This window comes from Theropithecus gelada, chromosome 14 (genome assembly GCF_003255815.1).
Source record: "Theropithecus gelada isolate Dixy chromosome 14, Tgel_1.0, whole genome shotgun sequence".
NCBI lineage: Eukaryota > Metazoa > Chordata > Mammalia > Primates > Cercopithecidae > Theropithecus > Theropithecus gelada.
In genome coordinates, this window is record NC_037682.1 from 70,811,132 (window position 1) to 70,834,026 (window position 22,895).

A 22,895-nucleotide genomic window follows, 5' to 3' on the forward strand; every position below is an offset into this window, starting at 1 on the left:
CCTTGGGCAAGTTATTCAACCCTCTGAGTCTCAGAATCCCCAACTATAAAGTAGAGATGACTACTCCTCCCTAATTAAGGTTCGAATTACATGACACGAGGCTTCTAGCACAGCCTTGTATATGGTAAGTGCTCGACACATGACATTTCTCCCCTTCACTGACCAGGACTCTGATGTGTTTGACTTCTTCCTTTAGATTAGTTATTGTCGCTTGGTGGGTGGGCTCCTGGCTTGGGGAGATGGGGTCACAGAATGGCTCAGGAGGCTTCCCTTGCTCCCTGATCACCCTCTTGGCACTATGTGCCAGCCTCTATTTCAGTTGGCCGGAGCTGCCAACTGCAAGTCTTACCTTCCTCACAGCTCTCGCCCTTGTAGCCAGGATTGCAGATGCAGGTGCCCATGATGCAGGTGCCATGGTTGCTGCAGGCCACATCAATACACTGGTTGGTGGGCACATCACACTCGGCGCCTTTCCAGCCACTGTGGCACAGGCATCTGCCCTTCATGTACTGGCCATTTCCGCTACAGAGCACGGGGCAGGAAGCTGGGGAGACAGCACCGGAAGTCTGGCATGAATCAATGTCCAGCACACCCCAACTGCCTTTGTCCCTTCCTCCTCTTGTCCTGCCTGGCTTGACCAGTAGCCTCAATTATGTTGCCACAAACACCCATGTGTTCCCATCTGTCTTCTCTTGCTTTATTTCTTTCCATTTTAAATACATCTAGATTTGTAGGTGATGGTGCACAGTGCAGGGCCTGGCAGGGTAGGTATTCACTTAACCCCATCCCCTTCATATTGCTGATGGGGTACAGTGGCTGCCGGGAACCTCAGACAGGAAGCTTCAGTCTGTTCCTCCATCTTACTGGAAAAGCCAGTGGCTGGGCCTCCTGCCTGCCCTGAATCCCTCCTCCAGCGCTCTCCTCTAATAACACTCCACTTGCACTTCCCTACACCTCATCTGCAGCGCCACTTACTGTCCTCTTTAACCCAGCAAATCTCAGCTTCCCTTGCCTTTCAGGCCTCCACTCCAGCCCCATACACCACTGTCCCCTCAAGAGGAGAGCAGAGCCCAACTTGGCTCTTTAAAGTATTATCTTTTCATTCTGCCTCTTAGCGTAAAGGGTTTTGTGATCTTCTCTACGAAGGATACTATATAAAAATAAATTATACTGCATTGTGGTATAAGTACTTACCAGTCTTATCAAGATCCAATAAGGCTTTTTTACACATGACTCTTAACTTTAAGTGCATACGGGACGAGACGGTAATTCTCGTTAGAAGGAATGACTCATCTCTCTCTGTACGTTTCCCTGGCCCCCACCTGGCTTCTTTCCTTTTTAAACCACTCAGCAGGTAATCACTGTGTTTCCTTGGGGCTGCTAGCTTTGCTGCCTCAAACTGAGTCTATCTCACATTAGGAAGAATAAACAGACTCTCATGGCATAGTACTTGCAGGGTATAGTTCACGCGGCCTGGAAAACCATCTCTGCCTTCTACTTACAAACAATTTCTCAAGCCTCAGGGCTCGGGTGTAGTGTCACCCTCATTTGGGAAGAATTCCCTGAAATCATCCCTTCTACTCTCAGACTGCTCCTCCCTTCTACTCTGATAGAAGCTCCCTGCATTTAACTGTGTTATAGTGTATTTCTCTTATTATTGTACTGCTTTGCAGTTGTCTATTTACTTGTCTGTCTCTGAGACCAGACTCAGAGCTCCCAGGATTGGGTCTTGCCTAGCACAGCACCAATCCCTAAAAAGACATGAAGCAAATGGCTACTGAATAAGGGAAAAGGTAAAAAACAAAAGAAGGGGCCATGTTAGTTTCCCAGGAGAGTGCCAAATTCTCAGGATTGCAAATCTCCTTGACATTTTCCTTGTTAATTATTCCAGGACAGAAATGATGGCCATAAGTACGGGATAGATCGTGGGCAGCCTTTTAGATTATCTCCACAATGTTTATCATGGGCACTGACTGTGTCTAAATATCAGGCACCATTAGGGTCCTGTGTAGAAAAAAGTGGCCTGGCCTCCTCAGTCCCTCCCCTTGGGGTCTTGGCCGATTCTGCCTGTGCTGTTAGAAGGTAGCAACGGAGCAGTCCTCAGACTCCTCATTTATAGGCCAGAGAGACATCACACTAGCATGAAGATAAACTTCAAAGATGCATGGCCAGGGATGATCATTCCTGTAAGAGGAAATCAACTTTTAAAAGAACCCCCCACTGCCACTGCACCTGCCCCAGCAACAGACACCAACTTCACTGTGACCACCCCACAGTGAATTCGCCCTCCTTTCCTGACCTCCCCAATCATCCACATATGGATAACAGTGGCTGACAAGGTTATGGCTCTGCCTGCACACCTCCCGCCAAGGGCTTCTGGAGAATGGCCCTTGGAGACCCTTCTCATGGGCATCAGAAGGTGGGCTGGATTCTACACTTGCTCTGAGAAGTAGAAGTGAGCTGCCTGAGGGGTCTGGGAAGCAGAAATCCAGAGCTCCAATGCAGAGTTCTCACCTCTGCCACAGTCGGGGCCCAGGAAACCCAGGAAGCAGTGGCAGGTCCCAGAGATACAGTCACCATTGCCATAGCAGTTGCTGGGGCAGTTATCCACCGACTCTGGGGGGAGAAAAGAGAAGAAGAGTTGAAAACAAATTTCCTTACCCAAATACAGAGCCCAGGAATCAAGCCTTAGGTTAACCAAGTCCCACATATTTGAGCTATTGTGGCCCCGTCACTGAAAGGAATGAATGGAGTTAAAATTCTGTTACTTTTACTCTTATGGAAGCACAGCTCAATTGACATCAGAAGTTCTGGAAAATCTCTGCCTGAACCAAATTTTTATAAATCAAATTTGTATCTCCAAACACATTAGAGATTCTTCAGCTAAAAACACTGAGAGAAAACAGTTCAACCTGTGAACAGTGGTTTTGTCTGGATGGTGTGTTATTGGGTGATTCTTATAGTCTTCTTTATATTTTTTGTATTTTATGCTTTTCTCAGAATGGACTGATATTCCATTACTTTGTTTTTACATAAAGCTACTGAGCATTTACAAATCTGTCTTTTCCCACCTCTGACTTTTCATATATCCATGTAGGTCCCCCACCGTCTCTCACTGCAGCCACTACACCAGCCTGAGGCAGGCCTTTCAGCCTTCCCCTTGCTGCTCACCACCCAGCAGCCTAAGTGATTTCTTTGAAACAAATCTTATTCTATCACTCTCCTTCTTAAAACACTTCAAGTGCTCCCCATTTGCTGAGATGAAAAAAATCCAAGCTCTTTCCAGAGGCAAAGAAATTTTCTTCTTTGGCTGGGTATAGTGGCTCATGCCTGTAATCCTAGCACTTTGGGAGGCTGAGGCAGGTGGATTACTTGAGGTCAGGAATTCGAGAGCAGCCTGGCCAACATGGTGAATCCCCATCTCTACTAAAAATACAAAAATTAGCCTGGCATGGTGGCATATATCTGTAATCCCAGCTACTCAGGAGGATGAGGTGGCAGAATCACTTGAACCTGGGAGGCGGAGGTTGCAGTGAGCCGAGATTGTGCTATTTCACCGCAGACTGGGCAACATAGTGAGACTGTGTCTCAAAAAAAAAAAAAAAAAAAAAGGTTTCTTTCCTACTCCCTCTGCATTACTTACAGCCCCAGACACGCTGTCTGTCATCCCCCCCTTTTGCAGAGATGTTCTTTCTCTAACTCCTCCTACATTTGGTACATGCTCTGTGTGACAGGTCAAGAAAATATGGAATCAATTTCAGAAAGATTTTAATCAAAAGTCAGGCACTGTTTTGTAGCTCCTGTTGGTAAACCTATTATCTGGAATGCATGTTTATTTGGAACAGCTCATTTCTCAATAATGTTGGGTGTGGAATGAAGCACAGAAGCAACTACGTGCTGAATGCCTTCTTCGTGCCATGTATTTCCACAAAATTTATCTTATTTCACTGTCACCAAACCTGACAAACACATATTGTTATTCCTATTTTACTTAAAACAACAACAACAACAACAACAACAACAAAAACAGGTGGCTGAGAGAAATGAAGTGACCTGTGAAAGGCCACAGATACTTTATCAAAGAGGTAACACTGCAAAGACTAGAACCCGAGCCTTCGGGCTCCACGCCTGGCCTTGCTGCAGGACACTATGCTATCTGGGTCTTGAAGGAACTTATTCCACAGCAGAATCCAGGGAAATGAACAAGGCATATCTATAGTATGGGATCCCCTAATTTTTGTGTCCTGATTGAGAAACGCAGGCCTTGACCGCTCTGTGACCGACACAGCCATTTGCAACTCTTCTGCAGGCTGGAGTCCACGCTGAAGCCTTGAACATTCTCAGGTACTGAAAAAGATGTTTAGGTTGTTTCCCAAAACAGTAAAGAAACTAGCCCTGGCCTTGAGCCAAACTCCTTAAATCCCCATACAAACTCCATACCCTGGGCACCTTGCTGTGGAGATACCTACGTAGAACATCCCTTTCTCTTGCTGTCTGCACGAGAATTGCTACAGCACTCTGTAAGTTCCCCTAATAAACACTTTGGACTGATCAACCTGGCTTTTAGTGCTTCTTTCTTTGCAATCCCAACCAGTCCTATCTTGGGATAGTTTGGGGTATGCCCTCATGGGAACTTCCCTGCCTCTACTTTTGAGGTGACTCTAGCTATGGGTTCACTGGATGAAACAGTGGGACAGTGAAGCCCATCCTGAAGGCAGCAAATGATCTATTTGTAGGATAGAGACTATACTCTATAACTTTCAGAGTTTGGAGGGATCCTAGAGACATCCAGCCCAATGATCTCATTCGGTAGAGAAGGAAACTGAGATCCAGAGGAAGGGCAGTGACTTGCCCGAGGTCTCAGAGGGAACCAGTAGAGTCAGATTTGAAAGTAAAGGAAAAGGTCAGTTAGGCAGGCAGAGTTAAGGATTCAGTCTGTTGTCTTAGCTCACAACTATAAGTCATGAAGCCAAGATCTAGGCCTCTGTTAAATGAAATGTTACTACATTAGATACAAGGCTTGCCTATAGGAAATTTGCAGCTTAATTGGGAGAACAAAATAATAAGTCAACTGTTGAATGAGGCATAGAAAAAGTTCTGCCTGGAGGTAAGAAAACCTCGTTTTGGGGTCTACTCTTTTAGTACCATGATCTGTGACCTAAAGCAACTTCCTTCCCCTCTCTGGGCCTCACCTTCCTGATACGTGAAATGAAGGCAATGGTGGAGATGATTCCCTGCAACTGCTTCCTGTTCTAAAATTCTGAGTCTATAATTAATTAAGAGATCAAGTGTGGAGAAAAGGCATCTAGACAAGGGCATCAAAACTTAAATGCAGCATACCACTTAAGGGTAGTACAGTGGCAGCTGGAATGGGGCAAAATTAGCAGAGGGAAGGCTTCTCAGAGAGTGTGGGCTTGAAAAATGGCTTGGTGATATATAGGTGGAGGCGGCAGCATTTATAGTATGGTGCATTTTCAAGAAATGTCCTTCTTCAAGGTCTTCCACTATTTTTAAAGTTTGGAAAAATGGTCCAAATGTGTGGCTCCTTTTGTGAGTGGGCAATTCCACTCACTCAGTGTTGTCTCTGCTAACACAAGCAGTGTTTTATATTAACACAGAGTTAAGAATAAGAAGGTCTAATCCAACATGTGACCTCATTTTAGGGCAAAATGGTCTGGGTCCCGGTAGAGCAAGGCTTAGGCTGGGGACCTGAGATCTCTATTCTCCATTGGCTTTACTTGGAAGAATCCATGTTCCCAAGACCTTCAAGTCAGTAGTGGATTCCTAAACACTGTTTTTAGAAAGAACCATTTAGGAAGTTTCATTTTGAATATTCTTTTAAAAAATGAAAATTTTGAGTAGTCTAAGGCAAGATAATTTCCACTTTAAGCTACTGGGCTAATTGTACAATCGGAGAGACAGTCCTGCCTGCAGGGCTGCAGAAGGAGTACAGAACAGAAAGGCAGATGGCCTGGTTTCCAGGTCTTGTCCTGCTACTGAGTGGTTGTGAACTCTTGGCCATGCCACATGACCTTTCTGTACCTGTTTTCTCATTATTGCACTTGCTCCTCCCATATGTTCCTGCTTGGCAACTTCTACTCCTTCTGTCAAATCTAGTTCAAATGCCACCTCCTTGGAAAGGCCTGGACATCTTAAACAGGCTAAGTTACTTCCAGAACTCTTTTCCCCTCACCCTTATTAAAATACCATATAGGCTTCATTGTTGACTGTGAACTCCTTGAGGATAGAAATTGAGTTTATTCATTTATGTATTTTCCCTGGTATTCAATCCAGAGGAGGGTCTCAATAAATATTTGTTTCTACTCCTGAAAGAATTCCACTAGATGAGCTCAGAAATCCCTCCCAGATCTAAATTTCTATGGTTCAATCCTTCTCAGACCCAATGGTATAAAGTATATCTCCTAATAAAATTACTATAAATATAAGCTGCATTTTTAACAGGATCAACTACAGATAAGTGTTATATACTTTGTTAGATTCTGATTTCCCGAGTCTGTGAGATACATCCTGTTTATCATCTGCTAAAAAGCCTTCATAGTGAGAAAGGGAAGAAAGCATATTTTCTGTGACTGAGTGTAGTGTTGGTTGCTAAACCTGACAGCATAGAAGCCTGTTTGCTATAAAACTTGCCCCAGGCTACTGGTGTGAGAAGGCAGAAGTTTTAGGAGACATGAAATAATTTTAAGATAGCAACAAGGAAATGGAAAGGAGATATATAGAGAATGTTTTCTTTTGATAAAATGTTTATGTATATATTTATCTTCCACTTGGAGAGATTTCAACAACTTGAGGTTCAGTTAGGATCCCACAAATAATGAGTCTCCACTGACCAGGTGTGTCTGTGCTACAATCTAGGGCAGAAGTTACATTCTTTGGCTTGGGAAAAGTGTGAACTTTAATGCGTAAGTACTGTGGATGTTCCCAATCAGTGTTTGTTGAGTTTCTTCTCCCACAGTCTCTCCTGCTTTGCTCATGTTCACAATGCAGCTGCCTTCATTTAGCAGAAGGTGTGCCTTTAGATCTTCTTGGATCCAAATTAAAAATTCAGCAGCCTATGAATAACTGATTTTCATAATTGGGTATATGGCATGTTGGAAAACAGGGGCCTTTCCCCCAGCTTGTTTTTCTATCACAGCAGTGGGCCCTGGTAAAAAATTTGACTTTCAGCAACTTGTTTTTCCTTTCATCTGTATTGGAATGCAGAGTTTAAGTGTTTCCTTAGCTCATTCTCTGGACATGTGTTGTGAGTGGGAGTGTTTTTTGGATGTTGAACAAGATCTTGCTTGAAATACAAAGGGGCAACTGAAGAAGGAAGAAAAGACAACAGTGCTGCTTCCCAGTGGAGACATGGGAGTCAGGAACCCACAGAAGCCTCAGGGAACCCACTGCGGTGCCCGTTTTGACTGTTCACTATTCCTGATTTGTTTTCAGAAACAAGTCATTAGCGCTGCTATGTCAAGGTGAAAGATGATCACAGCTGATAACTAAGTTCTCCTGAGTCCAGGGTTGATGTCGAGGAAAGTCTGCCCTCATTTGCATCCTTCTGGTTTTCCTTTCTAAAATCCTGAGGCCTCATTTCGTAGGAAACAAGGAGAGACCACAGAAGAAAATCCTGTTAGGAGAACTACCTGGACAGCCCAATTGCCTCCTTAACTGTCTCACAGGGGCAGTAATACCAGAAAAGGCAGCTTTTCTCCTCTGTCAGCTCACCACAGCATGGGCATACCTGCCTCTTGCCTTGCTCTGAGTAGGCAAACCTCTGTGGACATGCAAGCTAGGTGCTGGACTCCATCATCAAAGACAGAAGGAACCAGCTTTGTGAACGAGGTCAAGGCCCACTCAACATTCTCATTCTCCCCTTTCTGCTCACCCCACACTTTTCCCTCCCTCCCAGAAGCTCCTGTATGTTTTGTTCCCTTGTGATATGTCCAGGCTGATAGAAACCTGCATTCACTACTAATATCTCCTTCTGTTTTTGTTGTCTCCTTAAATCGTAAAAGTGGTTGTCAGGAACTCTTTGGGAACACCTGGTTGAAGTACCAAGGTTTACCCACTGCCAGAGATCTACCTTCTGACTCCTCCTGGCTTCCCTGGAGACATTTATACTTTAGGTTACACCTATTACATTCCCTTTGTTCCTGAAATAGAAAGATTGGATTTATTATTAGCAACCAAAATGAAGAAATGGAAACAAACTAGATAGCATAGCTGGGATTTAATTCCACAACAACTCAAGGTTGAAGGAAGAGTCCAAGAGAGATCCTCTCATTCCCTCAAATGGAACTTTGAAAAGCATATCATATATTCTAACTTAATCTTTATAAGAATTATGAGACCTAGGTACTTATGTCATCATTTTACAGTCTCAGATAGAGAATGGGAGATGAAGTCACCTTCTCAAGGTCACACAGCTGATAGGGGAAAATCTGGTAGGTGAACCTGTCCTATATGCAGCCAAAGTTTGCAGCATTTGGCCTGGACCAAAGTATGAGCTCTGGAACCCTTTCCAGCTAGGTGCCTTTGGACAAGCCATCTCTATACATTAGTTTCCTCATCTGTGAAATGGGGTCAATGGTAATACACATCTCAGAGAGTTATTTTGAAGATCAAACAGGGTGATGCTGTGCATGTAAAGAGGTTGGGCCAGGACCTGGCAGAGCTGGTATTTTGGTTTTAAGGAAGGGTCACACATGCCTTCCATTTATGAATTAAAACAACACGCTGACTTGGTCTAATGAATCCAAACAAGGAAATGTGGGTTTCTGGGGGGTGAACACACACACATACACACACAAGACACATGGAAACTCCCCATGGTAAAAACTGGAAAGCAAACATGCAATGCTTCTGAATGTGAAGAAGGCAGGGTGTTTGGGTAAATTTTCTCCTGGGGGAAAGCACTGTGAAAGCAAATTAAACTTGTCTCCCAGAAGCACAAACACAGGCAGGCTCATGCCAACATCTGAAAGAAGTTTTCTCCCAGTGCACTCTAGATTGGCACTGGGCAGGTGCCAGGTGCTGGAAAGCTGTTCCATGGCCTGTGAGGTGTCGGTCCCTATAGGTGCTCCAGTTTTCTTTGCAGATGATGGAATTCAAAGGCCTTCAGTCTGCAACAGTCTAGGTCAATGCAATGACAAAAATTTGACAAAGCCCTTGACAGACGGGGCTTGAAGCCAGTTCTGTGCCGACATTTGAATTGGAAGATCTGTTTTCAGTCATATCCAGAAGTCTACCAAACACTATTAAAACCTCCTTATACGAAAATTAATTCAAGATGGATTAGAGACTTAAATGTTAGATCTAATACCATAAAAACCCTAGAAGAAAACTTAGGTAATACCATTCAGGACATAGGCATGGGCAAGGACTTCATGTCTAAAACACCAAAAGCAACGGCAACAAAAGCCAAAATTGACAAATGGGATCTAATTAAACTAAAGAGCTTCTGCACAGCAAAAGAAACTACCATCAGAGTGAACAGGCAACCTACAGAATGGGAGAACATTTTTGCAATCTACTCATCTGACAAAGGGCTAATATCCAGAACCTACAAAGAACTCAAACAAATTTACAAGAAAAAAACAACTCCATCAAAAAGTGGGCAAGGGATATGAACAGACATTTCTCAAAAGAAGACATGCATACAGCCAACAGGCACATGAAAAAATGCTCGTCATCACTGGCCATCAGAGAAATGCAAATCAAAACCACAATGAGATACCATCTCACACCAGTTAGAATGGCAATCATTAAAAAGTCAGGAAACAACAAGTGCTGGAGAGGATGTGGAGAAATAGGAACACTTTTACACTGTTGGTGGGATTGTAAACTAGTTCAACCATTATGGAAAACAGTATGGCGATTCCTCAAGGATCTAGAACTAGAAGTACCATATGACCCAGCCATCCCATTACTGGGTATATACCCAGAGGATTATAAATCATGCTGCTATAAAGACACATGCACACGTATGTTTATTGTGGCACTATTCACAACAGCAAAGACTTGAAATCAACCCAAATGTCCATCAGTGACAGACTGGATTAAGAAAATGTGGCACATATACACCATGGAATACTATGCAGCCATAAAAAAGGATGAGTTTGTGTCCTTTGTAGGGACATGGATGCAGCTGGAAACCATCATTCTCAGCAAACTATCGCAAGAACAGAAAACCAAACACCGCATGTTCTCACTCATAGGTGGGAACTGAACAATGAGATCACTTGGACTCGGGAACGGGAACATCATACACTGGGACCTATTATGGGGAGGGGGGAGGGGGGAGGGATGGCATTGGGAGTTATACCTGATGTAAATGACGAGTTGATGGGTGCTGATGAGTTGATGGGTGCAGCACACCAACTTGGCACAGGTATACACAGGTAACAAACCTGCACATTATGCACATGTACCCTAGAACTTAAAGTATAAAAAAAAAAACTAAACAGGTCTAAGGAAGGGTCTAGAAGAAAGATTGTTTCCTTGATTATATTCAGTCTCGGTTGTTTGTTAATTATTTCTTTGGGGACAAACCAACTTTTACCAATAAGACTGTGAGCTCCTTCAAGACAGGCTTTATGTCTGGTTCTCCGAAGAGTCTTGTGAGTGCTAAACACAAACCAAGAACTCAATAGTATTTATTATATTGATAAACTAAGCAGGAATACAAGGGGAAAACAGAGGAAAGAGGTCAGAGAAGTGGGGGTGCCACAATAATCAGGTTCCAGAGGCGATTGGTGGCCAAGAAACACACTGTTTCCTTTCCCTCTATTTTTTTATTATAATGCCTAGAATAAACAGTGATAGGAAGTTCAATTTCACATTGTACTCTCAGACCATATTTGGAGTTCAGCAGTTCACATCTGGGAGTCACACTTAAGACACTGATGAGATATGACTCACATGTTCATTGAAGAACAACCAGAAAGATAAAAGAACTTGAAACTACATTTCAAATAAAGAATTCTTGAAGGAATTGAAAATTTAGCTTACTAAGGGGGTTATGACATCTGTTTAAAAATATCTGAAAGGTAATTAGATGAAATAAGGACTTTGTTTTGTGGCCCTAATAGGTTGACCTGAGTCCAGTGAATAAGGACTATAGTCCTTGGGAAATAGACTTGGTTCAAAAGAAGAATGAACTTACTTTCTAAGAGTCAGAGCTGAATACTTACTATGTTGGGTTACGTTCTGCTTATGTGTATCTGCCCAAATATTGTAAACTTCTTGAAGGCAGGAAATGTGTCACTCATCTCTGGATCTCTGGCAAATAATATCCTCCTTGACTCGAAGCAGGTAATGAATGTTTGTTAGCTGAATGACTAAAATGAATGACCTAGGTGATCTAAAAAGTCATATATTTTCAGTCGCTGGATGTATTCAAGGAGAGAGCAAATTAGTGACTAGTGGGGATACTGCAGGGAGTATTAAAGATGAAGTGTATGGCATCTTCCAAGCCTGAAATCTTAGGACTCTGTGAGTCATGGTGTAAAGGAACTTGCTTGGACTGTCTCAAGAAACTTGGGTTCTAGTCCTACTCCTGCCATCCACTTGTTAAGTGACAATGGTCAAATTCCTTCCTCCTCAGGGCCTTTCTTTTCATCTACAAAATTTATCAAACTTATTCAGTAAATATTTACTGAGAATCCACTCTGGCTCAGGAAGTGTTCCAATGAAGTGGATGGCTTAAGTGATTGGTCAGGTCTAACCTCCTGTGATCTAATGAATTAACCCGAATTGTCAGGGCTTAGAAAATGATACATACAGATGAAAAAGCTGAGAAAAGAACCATCATATTCCATGAGAACACATGGATACAGGAACGTGAACAACACACACTGGGGCCTGTTGGGGGTTGGGTGGAGGGAGAGTATCAGGATAAATAGTTAATGCATGTGAGGCTTAATATCTAGATGACAGGTTGATAGGTGCAGCGAACCACTATGGCACCCGTTTACATATGTAACAAACCTGCATATCCTGCACATGTACCCTGAAACTTAAAATAATTTTTTTCAAAAAAAGAAAAACAATAGACAATAAATAGGAACTAAGGGCTGATTTACATTTTATTACTTCAACCAATACAAACTGTAAGTTAAAATTAAGAAAAATAAGTCATGTTCGTGGCCGGGCAGAGGGTAGAGGGGGAGATGTTTGCTCATTTCAGGGGCTACCTTAACTTTTCAATCCTCCCTGCGGTTCCTGAGATAACAGTATCGCATTATCATCCATCCCTTGACAGGAGACTCAAGCAGCCCGAGATTAGCCTGCCAGTGCGCCGTTGTGGGCTCTGGTTCTGCTGCATCTCCCAGCGGTGCCCCATGAGCAGGTGCCGGAGAGACCACTGAGACACACACCAAGTACCGGGGAGACAGCCAAGTGCCGCGCTCTTCAAGGGCACGAGGCCCGTCTGAGGAGAGGCAAGTGCTCCCAGGAAATGCCTCATCCTCCCTCCACCCTTAACCACAGCTGCTCCAGCGCAATGCCCCAGCCTCGGCGCTGCCCAGCGGCGGCCCAGGTGGAAGAGACAACGCCCCGCCCCGTTCCGACTGCCCACAGCTGATTGGACCCGGATGAACACCTGACCCAAGCCAAGCTCAGGCACAGGCTGAACGGCGCTCTGTGACTCAGCCCGCTGGGCAGAGGTTCCGGGCCAATAAGAGCCTGTTCTCTAGTATTTGAACTAAAATGTACCCAGGGAACTTAGCATTAGGGAGCGGGAGCCAAAGGAAGTGATACGAAGAGACGGGCAGGTGAGGTCCTTATGGCCAAGGAGGAACCAAAGTGAAGAGGAAGCAGTACTAAGTGAGGAGAAAAGGCTTGTGAATGGAGCCGAAGCCTGGAAAGAGGCGGGAACACTGCAGCAAGACCAGCAGCGAAGCCCATGGAGGAGGAGAATGCATGAATGAAAGGCCCCTGAGCTGCCCGGATTCCTAGAAGCTTCTCGGTGCCTATTTTCGTCCCCAGCAATAGGAATCTTTTAGAAACGACTTCACTGCCACAGCAGCTTTTCCTTGAGATTGCCTGAGTGTGTTTTGCCCCTTGCAACGGAGAAAACTAATTTACCTTGGCACCTCACCAGGATCTACCTCGTAGCTTGGAGGCTTTGATGATAGCTGATAAGGGCAGAACTTTTTGTTTTTCAAGTATTTCCACATACAGTTTTATTTCATTCTTACAATAGCTGTGTATGTAGGAAGGGAAGGTGTTATCCCCCATTTTGTAGATGAGAACATGAAGGCCCAGATACTTGCCTAAGTTGATGCAGCTAATAAGTGACAGAGCCACTATTAAAATCTGGATTTCTACTCCTACCTAACTTAGGGATTCTTCTACCATACCACAACTGCCAATCCGGTTAAAAAATAAAAACAGGCTGTATTAGTCTGTCCTCATGTTGCTATAAAGAAATACCCGAGACTGGGTAATTTATAAGAAAACAGGTTTAAACGGCTCATGGTTCTACAGGCTGTACAGGAAGCATAACAGCAGCATCTGCGTCTGGGAGACCACTGGAAGCTTTGAGGCGTGGTGGAAGGCGAAGTGGGAGACAGCATATCACATCGAGCAAGAGCATAAAAGCGAGGCGGGGAGGTAGGCGTTACATGTTTTTAAATGACCAGATCTTGGGAGAACTCACTATCATGAGGACAGTACCAAGGGGGATAGTACATACTTCCTTTTCAGAAATCTGCTCCCATGATCTAATCACCTCCTACATTGGAGATTATATTTCTTTCTCTCTCTCTTTTTTTTTTTTTTTGAGATAGAGTCTTGCTCTGTTGCCCAGGCTGGAATGCAGTGGCTCGATCTCGGCTCACTGCAACCTCCACCTCCTGGGTTCAAGCAATTCTCCTGTCTCAGCCTCCCAAGTAGCTGGGACTAGGGGCGCACGCTGCCAAGTCTGACTAATTTTTTGTATTTTTAGTAGAGATGGGGTTTCACTGTGTTGCCCAGGCTGGTCTCGAACTCCTGAGCTCAGGCAATTCACCCACCTTGGCCTCCCAAAGTGTTAGGATTACAGGCGTGAGCCACCGGGGGATTACATTTCCATATGAAATTTGGATGGGGACACAGATCTAAACTATATCACATGCTGATCCCATTCCTTTTGCCTCTAGATTAGTCAATTATAGAGTCAGGACTACCGCAGAAGATGCTGCCAGGGCCAGTACATTCCAACTGGTATCTATTTTGGCTTTGTTAACTGAAACTGGTTTTCAAACATGCCTACCGGTATTCAAAAATCAAAATGCTGCTCCAGCCACTTGCAACTGTATCATACTTGGACAAAAATATTGATTTGATCAAGTCTCTATTGACTCCCCTGTGTTAATGCTGTCAGAAGGGAGGATCCAAAGCATAGTCCTTATTCTTGAGGAGCACTGGGAAGGCTTTAGCCTTTAGAGTCACACCAATCTAGGTCTGAATTCCAACTCTGTGACTTCTGAGGGTGGGATTTGGAGAAGTCACTGTATCTGAGTCTCAGTTTACTCATCAGTGAAATGAGAAAACCATTTGCCTTACACAGTTGTGAAAAATAAAACCACCATATATATGCACCTGGTACATAAAAGATACTCAGGAAATATTACTTTACTCCTGTATAAGCTCTGTGATTTTCAAACTTTATCCTGTGTCAATCATCTGAAAGCCTGTTAAAACATGGATTGCTGGGCCCTACCCATCAGAGTTTCCAATTTAATAGGTCTGGGTTAGGGTCTCTGGTGATGATGATATCCTTGGGCTGAGTACTACTTTGAGAACCACTGGTCTGGAAGAAAGACAGACCTTACACACAAGTCTGTAAAAAACAAGCCAGAGGGGGCAGAAAGATCTAAACTACCCAAGAATGCAAAAGAGCCTGTGGACCAGTTCCAAAGAGGAGGGCTTGGTCCTCCAGGAGGTAGTTTTGAATAGCTCTTAAAGAATAGGCAGCCTTTTCAAATGCAAAGCAGTTCTGGGCAAGATGGAGGTCAAGTGAGAGTAAGAGCCAGATCCAGAATAATCCTTTTTGCCGCTCCCACGCAGTGACCTGCTGATCATAACGCCAACTTCATGTCAAGTCTGTCTCTGGGACAAATTACTTAAGAAATCAGTGTAAAACACTCAACTCAGCTGCTGGCTAGAGAGTTCCATCTAATGAGCATCACTTTGTGTTGAATTATTCTGTGATGACAGACAATGCAGGAAAAGAAACAGGTTCTGAGGAAGTGGGGTGTGGGGAGCTGCTAATTATTCTCCAATCACTTATCCAGGCTTGTCACCAAGCTCTCTACTACTTACAAACCAAAGGGAAAACCAAACCAAATCCCCCTTCCTCCTTTTTTTTTTTTTTTTTTTTTGGAGACGGAGTTTTGCTCTTGTTGCCTAGGTTGGAGTGCAATGACACAATCTTGGCTCACTGCAACCTCCGCCTCCAGAGTTCAAAAGATTCTCCTGCCTCAGCCTCCCAAGTAGCTGGGATTATAGGCATGTGCCACCACGCCTGGCTAATTTTTTTGTATTTAATAGAGACGGTGTTTCACCATGTTGGTCAGGCTGGTCTTGAACTCCTGACCTTAGGTGATCCACCCTCCTTGGCCTCCCAAAGTGTTGGGATTACAGGCGTGAGCCACCATGCCCAGCCCATCTCCTCCCTTTTAAGTCAGCACAGTCAGGTACGAAAATGCACAAAACTATATAAAGATAACCTAGATACTTACAGGTAAAAACCTGTATGTTGGCTTAGACTTTACTTGGAAAATGGAAATATCCAGGCTATGTTACTCGTGGCCGGGACTGCTGCATCAGCATTCTAAGCGGACTTCTGTTTCCAGGCCCGCCCCTTTGTGATATCTACTCCAGATGATAAGGGGCAGCCTTTCATAGGGTCACTGTCCCTTATCATCTGGAGTAGATATTACAAGCAGGAGCCCCATGGACACTTCTGTTTACGTAGTGTTTTCAAAAATTTGAATTAGTTGCCAGAATTTTTTAAAAACGAGATGAAAGAAAAATCTTCATGTTCACTTTAATATATCTATTTTGATACTTAGCACTTGTTAAATATAAAAAAAAGTTTTAAAATTGGAAGATCCAGCATGGGAATAATCTCTTCTCATTTAGGGCAAACCCAGACCCTGTGATCAGCCACAGGCCGTCTCTGTAGCTTCCTGCACTAATGTCACCTGCCTGGTTTCTAGGCATCCGAATATGCCACCCAGGCCTGGAGCAGTGTTTTCTAAAAGTCACTTATTTGGGTACTGCTTTTATGCCATTGCCACATTCACATACCATCTGTCCTATTACTCACTTAGCATTTTTTGATTCATATATTTTCTTAACTTTATTTAACATAGAAATTCAATATCACTATGAAATAATGATTTGCTATATCTAACTATATTTTTCCAGTTTACTAAAATAAATACATAATTTTTGAAACAGAATCTGTCTATGTCTAATCTAAAATAATCTTGAGAACTATACTTTAGAAAACACTGGAGAGGAGAAAGCTCAAATTTCTGAACCAGGAGTTTAAGGATCCAATTGCCCTTTTCAAGCAAGGTCTTCCTCATGCCCTCTTTGTGCTGCTGCCAAATTACTCCCCACCCGCAACCTGAACCCACACTCCCTTTTTTCAGCCTCCCTGACTGAGCCCACTGCTCATAACTTTACCTGAAAATCCTCCTTTCCCCCTTATCCACTTGTCCAAGTCCTATCCATCCTTCAAGGCCTATTTATTTATTTATTTATTTATTTGATGGAGTCTTACTCTTGTTGCTTAGGCTAGAGTGCAGTCGCGTAATCTTGGCTCACTGCAACCTCCGCCTCCCAGGTTCAAGTGATTCTCCTGCCTCAGCTTCCTGAGCAGCTGGGAATACAGGCATGCGCCACCATGCCCGGTTAATTTTGTATTTTTAGTAGAGATGGGGTTCTTCCATGTTGGTCAGGCTGGTCTCAAACTCCCTACCTCAGGTGATCTGCCTGCCTCAGCCTCCCAAAGTGTTGGGATTACAGGCGTGAGCCACTGCACCGGCCAAGGCCCAGTTTAAATATTACCTCTTTTGTGAAGGTCCCCCTGGCTCTTCCTAGCAAGACAGAGCTCTCATTTGAATCCTGATGGCAATTTACTTCTATCTTTCACTTATCACCTACTGCTGTCTACTTTGCAATTTAGTTATGTATGCATGGCTGTTTTCCCCTAGTAGACTGCAAATTCACTGAGAGGAAGGATCCATTTCCAATTCTCCCTCTTATCTGTGCTGCCACAGTGACTGGCACAGGGTTCTGTCTAGAGTAGCTGTGCAGTCAACACTTGTTAAATATCAAATGACAAAGAGCAGTTTGTGGTTGGTTTCATGTCCTTTGGTGTGTTCAGCCTCAAATCTTAAGGCTGGGCTCTTTCTGTGGAGCCTGAACTGCTTACTTCCTTGCTGATTTCTGTGTTTTCAAATTCCCTTTTTATAAATTGTTTCCAGACCTGCAGCTTCACTGTGATCTGTCTTCCTCTGGGCCTCTTACATTTAGCTAGACACGGCACTGGCCTCTCTTCTCCCAAAATAGCACTAACCATGTATTTGGGGAGCATGTAGTAGTATCACTTTGCAGGACCCCAATTCTTTTCTCTAGCAAGAGCTGCCAAGATGGCGTCTGTGAATTATGTACTTAAATTATTTCTATCAGGATATAACACAATAACTTGATTAGCAAGATGGATAAATTCTCAGGCTCTGGTGGATTTTTCTTTACAATAATTATAATGCGTGTTGGTCAGCAGCACAATGATTTGAACAGTATTTCTTTCTTATTTATCTACTAGGTAACACTCAACATAATAACTTGGGTCTATATCTTTGAGCCAGAGGCCAAGTTGGACTTCTGCTTGACACCAAATCCTATTAGACATCATGGTAATGTAATTATATGTTCAAGTTAAATATTTTATAGCTGCTCTAGCCACCTAGGCAGATCACTTCCTCAGCCTCTAGGCAGAAGCTGCCCAGTGGCAAAAGCGGTAGCTACATATCTTGCAAGGAATTGAGAAATAGTTGCTGTTGTGAAAACTTTATAGAACCTTCTGGCCTTTCTGACTCTGGCAGCAGCAGGACTTTAAGCCACCATTGTATGAAGTTATAATACAAATGTTAGCCCCAGCCTGGGCCTGGCCTAAAGGGGAAGTCTCCTCAGTTCCCTGACCAATGTGACCAATGAGAGGGTGGCCTGTGGGGCCATCTGCTCTCCACCCAGTGGGAGGTTTGGAAGTGGTTTGATGCTCCTACACTCAGCTGTCTGTAAGCCTAGATGAAGACAGCCTGAGGGGCCCCTCAAGCAGTACACTGCAGCCCCTGTGTCTGGCCAGCCTTCCTCCCGGGTCCCTGGTTCTTTCTACTTGTCCACTCGGCTGGTGTGTGGGTGTGACCCAGGTGTGGCCAGCAGGGCCCTATCTCCCCATGTGTAGTCTCTGACTGCCCCTCAGTTCAGGGGTGGATCTTGTCTCTGGCATGTTTTGACTTGACAAAGCTGAACTCCCTGGTCCATGGCAGAGCATGGACTATGCCATCAGACAGACCTGGGTGTGATTTCCAGCTCTGACTCTCACTAGTTGGGTAACCTTGGGCAAACCATTTAGTGCCTCTGAGCTCTGGTTTCCTCACTTATCTGTTTCATGTTGGGGTTGGAGGGCTCAATGAGATAATGTATGGGAGGCATTTAGTGGGGCCTGCAGTAAATGTCTCATTAATAGTAGGTAAAATGAAACCTAGTCAGAACAAACCAAACAAAGCAAAACCATTAGGACATGCCAAGTCAGAGGCTGGGTGGTATAAGGGAGAGAGTACCAGCTTGCAGGCTTCAGAATGAGACTCTGGGGGTTCTAATTCTACTCTGCTATCTCCTTTGTGACTTTGAACAAGTCACTTCATCTCTCTGTGTCTCAGTTGCCTTGTCTAGAAAATGGAGTGATAAGAAAGCACCTGGCCACAGCAGGGATTATAGTATTAGCAAGGGAAAGACTGGAAATAGGGGCCTGTGGACCCTTCTGTGTGGGTTACTTTCTGGTGGCTGTCCCCTGGCTGGCTGAAGCTCACTCCTCCTTCACCGGTGGCTCCTAGCATGCTGTGCATGCAGGTGCATGTACTTCGTGACAACAGGACAAGTGGGAGCCTGGATCTTGTCCTGGAACAACAGCAATTAATGCTCCAATACCATCTCCACACAGTACTGGCTTATATCATTAAGACACGGTGAGTCCAAGTGAGATTATGTTTCTTCTGCCTACACCACAGCACACAGGGATGTACCCACATGGAGGTATTGGGGCTGCTGAATTCTCTCTTCCTTTTGGCTCATACCTCCTAGGCATGGACAAACATTTTACAGACATTACTCCTTCTTTCTGTGAAAGATGAGTTTTAAGGATCTAGCCTATTCCTTGAACCCCCGCCGGGGCATTTCCTATAAATTCCCACCATACTGGCCAATGCCTGGCTTCTCTCCTCCATTACTGCTCACCCTGGACACCTCGGTGGTGCCCTTGACCACGGAGGCTGTTCTGATGACTGGGCCTGATCCATCAGTACAGCCAGGAGCTGGGCCAAGCAGTCCAAGGTAGAGGACGCACAAAGTAGAGGCCTCCGAGACCTGCTCACTGTTTGCTGTTAAACTGAGAGAGAAGTGGGGCTGAAGCTAAGCTTGCTGGTCTCTAGGCTTCTAAGGGATACAACAGAAAGCAGGAAGAACAGATCAGCACCCTCCCAGGGAGCAGACTGCCCCCTGCTGAGCTCCCGATGCCTGGCAGTGCACCAGTGTTTAGGAGAACGCAGGTGCACATCCCCTCCAGAGCAGTTGGCCCGAGGTGGCTGCTGCTCGGGTCATCTGATGGTTTTCCAGGCTCCGACTTTCCGAAGGCTTGGGGAGAGCAGCTTTAATTAATGATGGCTGAGTGTAACCTGTCTTTCCTCTCAGACCCTGGGGAAATCCCAACCTTCACACTCAGTCGCCAGGACAGTAAATTAAGAGAGAGACTGGGGCAGGGATACTTTCAAAAACATCCACTGAAAGTCAAATAAGTACTAGAATATTTGACCTCTCATTCATCCCATCTAAACTTCTCTGATTTTTAGTGCAGGTCCAAGTTTTAAATAATAAAGTGATGAATTTCGACATGAAACAAGGTAATAATAGTAGCCATCACCACCACCTGTTATTGAGTCCTATGGGCTAGGCACTGTGATAAACCTATTAAACTCATACATTATTTCATTTAAGTCTTACTCCAGCATTAAAAGTTAGGTATGTTATCCTTATTTTTCAGATGAGAAAGTGGAGGCCTAGAAAGTGAAATGACTTGCAGATCCCAAAACTGTCAGGCTTCCCAAACAACTAGTTACTGAAAACCTACTATGTGCCTTGTGCAGGCAATTAAGAGATTAATTGCTTTCCTCTCTGGTTCCCCCAGAACACTGCCCAAGTTTCATGACAGCTCAGGAAAACTGCACTGGGGTTAGTTATCTCCATGTCTGCTTCCTCTACTGTAACACGAGCTTGGAGGACCAAGGTGGGACCTAACTCCCTCTACGGCCCCAGCTCCCAGCTCCCGGCTCCTGGCCAGCTGAAGAGCAAATGCTTGGTCAGTTGTGACATGACGAGGGCACAGCCTCTGCCCTCTACTCTCACAGTCTGATGCACGATGTGCTAAGTGCTTGCGGTAATAAATGTGTTAAGCCCAGATGATGGAGCAACATCTCAGGGAAGGCGAGGAAGGCATTGTCACTCAACCTTGGGGACTGGACCGATATTCCCAGGCAGAGAAGGGCACAGGGAATATTTAGAAAGAAAGAACATTATCTTCAAAGGCAGGTGTTTTCAGAATTACAGGTAGTGCAGCGGGGCTGGCACACAGGAGGAGTGGCAGAATTGAAGCTGGAAAGGGTGTCAGCTGACAGATGTCAGTAATGAAGGACAAGAGACTTCCCAAAGTTTGAGCTGAAGGCTCAAAGCAGCTTTATTTTAAGCAAATCACAGTGCCTACTATTGTAAATATTTCTCCTCTCTGAACAGTCTTTTGAGATTGACAATCACCAGGCTGTTGGAACTACAGGTCTGGGCCTAGGGCTCTGACTCCCTCCAGAAACTTCCTCATTTGAACTCCCAGCCAGTCAATATGCCCCTGCCTTGGGATTCAGACTAAAAGTACAAATTAAACAAAGTAATATGAGAGCCTATTGCAAGTCAGGCACAGTGCTGGTGCATTGCATTGTGTCATTAATCGTTTCAGGGCTCAGGGAGGATAACTGATGTTCTCAAGGTCTCACAGCTGGGTGGCTGCAGAACCGGGATGAGAACCCCACTCTCATTCCCAGCCAGTCTCAGCAGGTTTCCTCCACACTTCAAGCAGCTTCTCATCTTGGATTTTTGTTCAGTGCCTTTTCCTTTCCTTTCTTCCTGTCCAAATCCTTCTGTGCCTTCTTGGTCCACCCTAGTCTATAGTGACCCTCATAGTTGGCTTTCTCAAAATTCCCTTGATAATTCACCTTGTGCCATATAGTACTCCTCTATTTGTTGTTTTTAATGCTATCAATGTTAAGTCTTCTCAGGCTGTGAGAAGCTCTTAGGGGACAGGGACCTCAGACTTGCACTGCCTTTGTCTCCCTTTCAGGAGCAGCATAGTGCTTTGCGTATGCACGCACACACACAATGCCAATACATATGTTTGTGAATTGATTGCTTTGCTTTTTATCCATATTAATAGAGTCGGACTTTAAAAAGTAAAATCTAAATTTGAACAGTTGTGTGACTTTCATAATTGCGTGAAAGCAAATATGAAAGAGGAATTTGGAATAAAAATAATATTAACATCTATTGCACACTTAGTGGGGAGCCTGCTCTGAATACTTTGCATGTGTTAACTCATGTAATCCTCATAATAAGGGCTGGGCCTATTATTAATCCATTTACCAACTTGTTGCCTTTGTTAAGTCTGCCCAAGGTGATGTAGCTAGTAAGAACAGGTGGAAGAATTTGAACCTGTGTACTCAGGCTCCAGAGATTATCCTCTGAACCTGTACAACAGTGTATGGAAAGGCTGCCAAATTGTCGACATGTTCCAATCACCACAGTATCCTTAACTCGGATTATTCTAGATAATGAATGCCTAGAAAACACAGACTCTTTTCCTGGAGAGAAATAAATGCACGCTTATTCGGGTGGAATGCTGGGTGTGGACCTTGCCCTCAAATAAGCCATCCAAATGCACGGTGCTAAGTGAGGAGATGTAGAAGAAACCCCACAGGTCTCCTAGAGTTCCTACCACTGCCTCCAATGCACATTCTTCAATATCCTTACTTCCTTGACCTCTGAGCATTAAAATGTTTCCCCCCTACATCAAAATAATATATGTAAACAGTTTAAAAAGTCAGAGTACTATGAAAGTTTACAATAAAAAATATCAGTCTTCTGCTTTACCCGCACACCTGAGTGCCATTCTCTCAACTCCTTTGCTATTTCTTCCAGAATTCACTTCAACATATCTAAATAATGTGCTTATACAGCAATTTTTGATTGTCATGTGATGTTATCTACTACTTCTGTCCATTACATTATTTACCACTTCTGACCAGTAGAATCTAATGGAAAGGCATCATTTTTTTGCTTAATTTCCTATGTTTCCATTAATACCGCCACCCAAATTATCCAACAGAACTATAAAATCCCTCTGAAATAGACTTTCCCGCATGGTCAAACACACCAGGTCATTTATCTGACCCACAGCTGTCATTTGCCTGGAGCCCTTGCTGCTGGAGCCCTCTGCCTGGCCACAGTCTGGTCAGATTTTTTTCTAGGCCTGCTAAGCATCCATCATTTGTGACTTCTTATCACCTCCTTCT

At 44.2% G+C, this 22,895-nt stretch overlaps 1 protein-coding gene across 1 annotated transcript in view; it reads right to left on the reverse strand.

Annotated features, from left to right (window-relative positions):
• Positions 1-22,895, reverse strand: part of TENM4 (teneurin transmembrane protein 4) — a 787,121-nt gene that overhangs the window by 154,350 nt on the left and 609,876 nt on the right. The window contains exons 13-14 of the mRNA XM_025357209.1: positions 2,515-2,616; positions 350-544 (exon numbers count right to left, since the gene is read on the reverse strand). Of these exons, the coding sequence (XP_025212994.1) occupies positions 350-544; positions 2,515-2,616 (297 nt within the window). The remainder of the gene's footprint in view (positions 1-349; positions 545-2,514; positions 2,617-22,895) is intronic.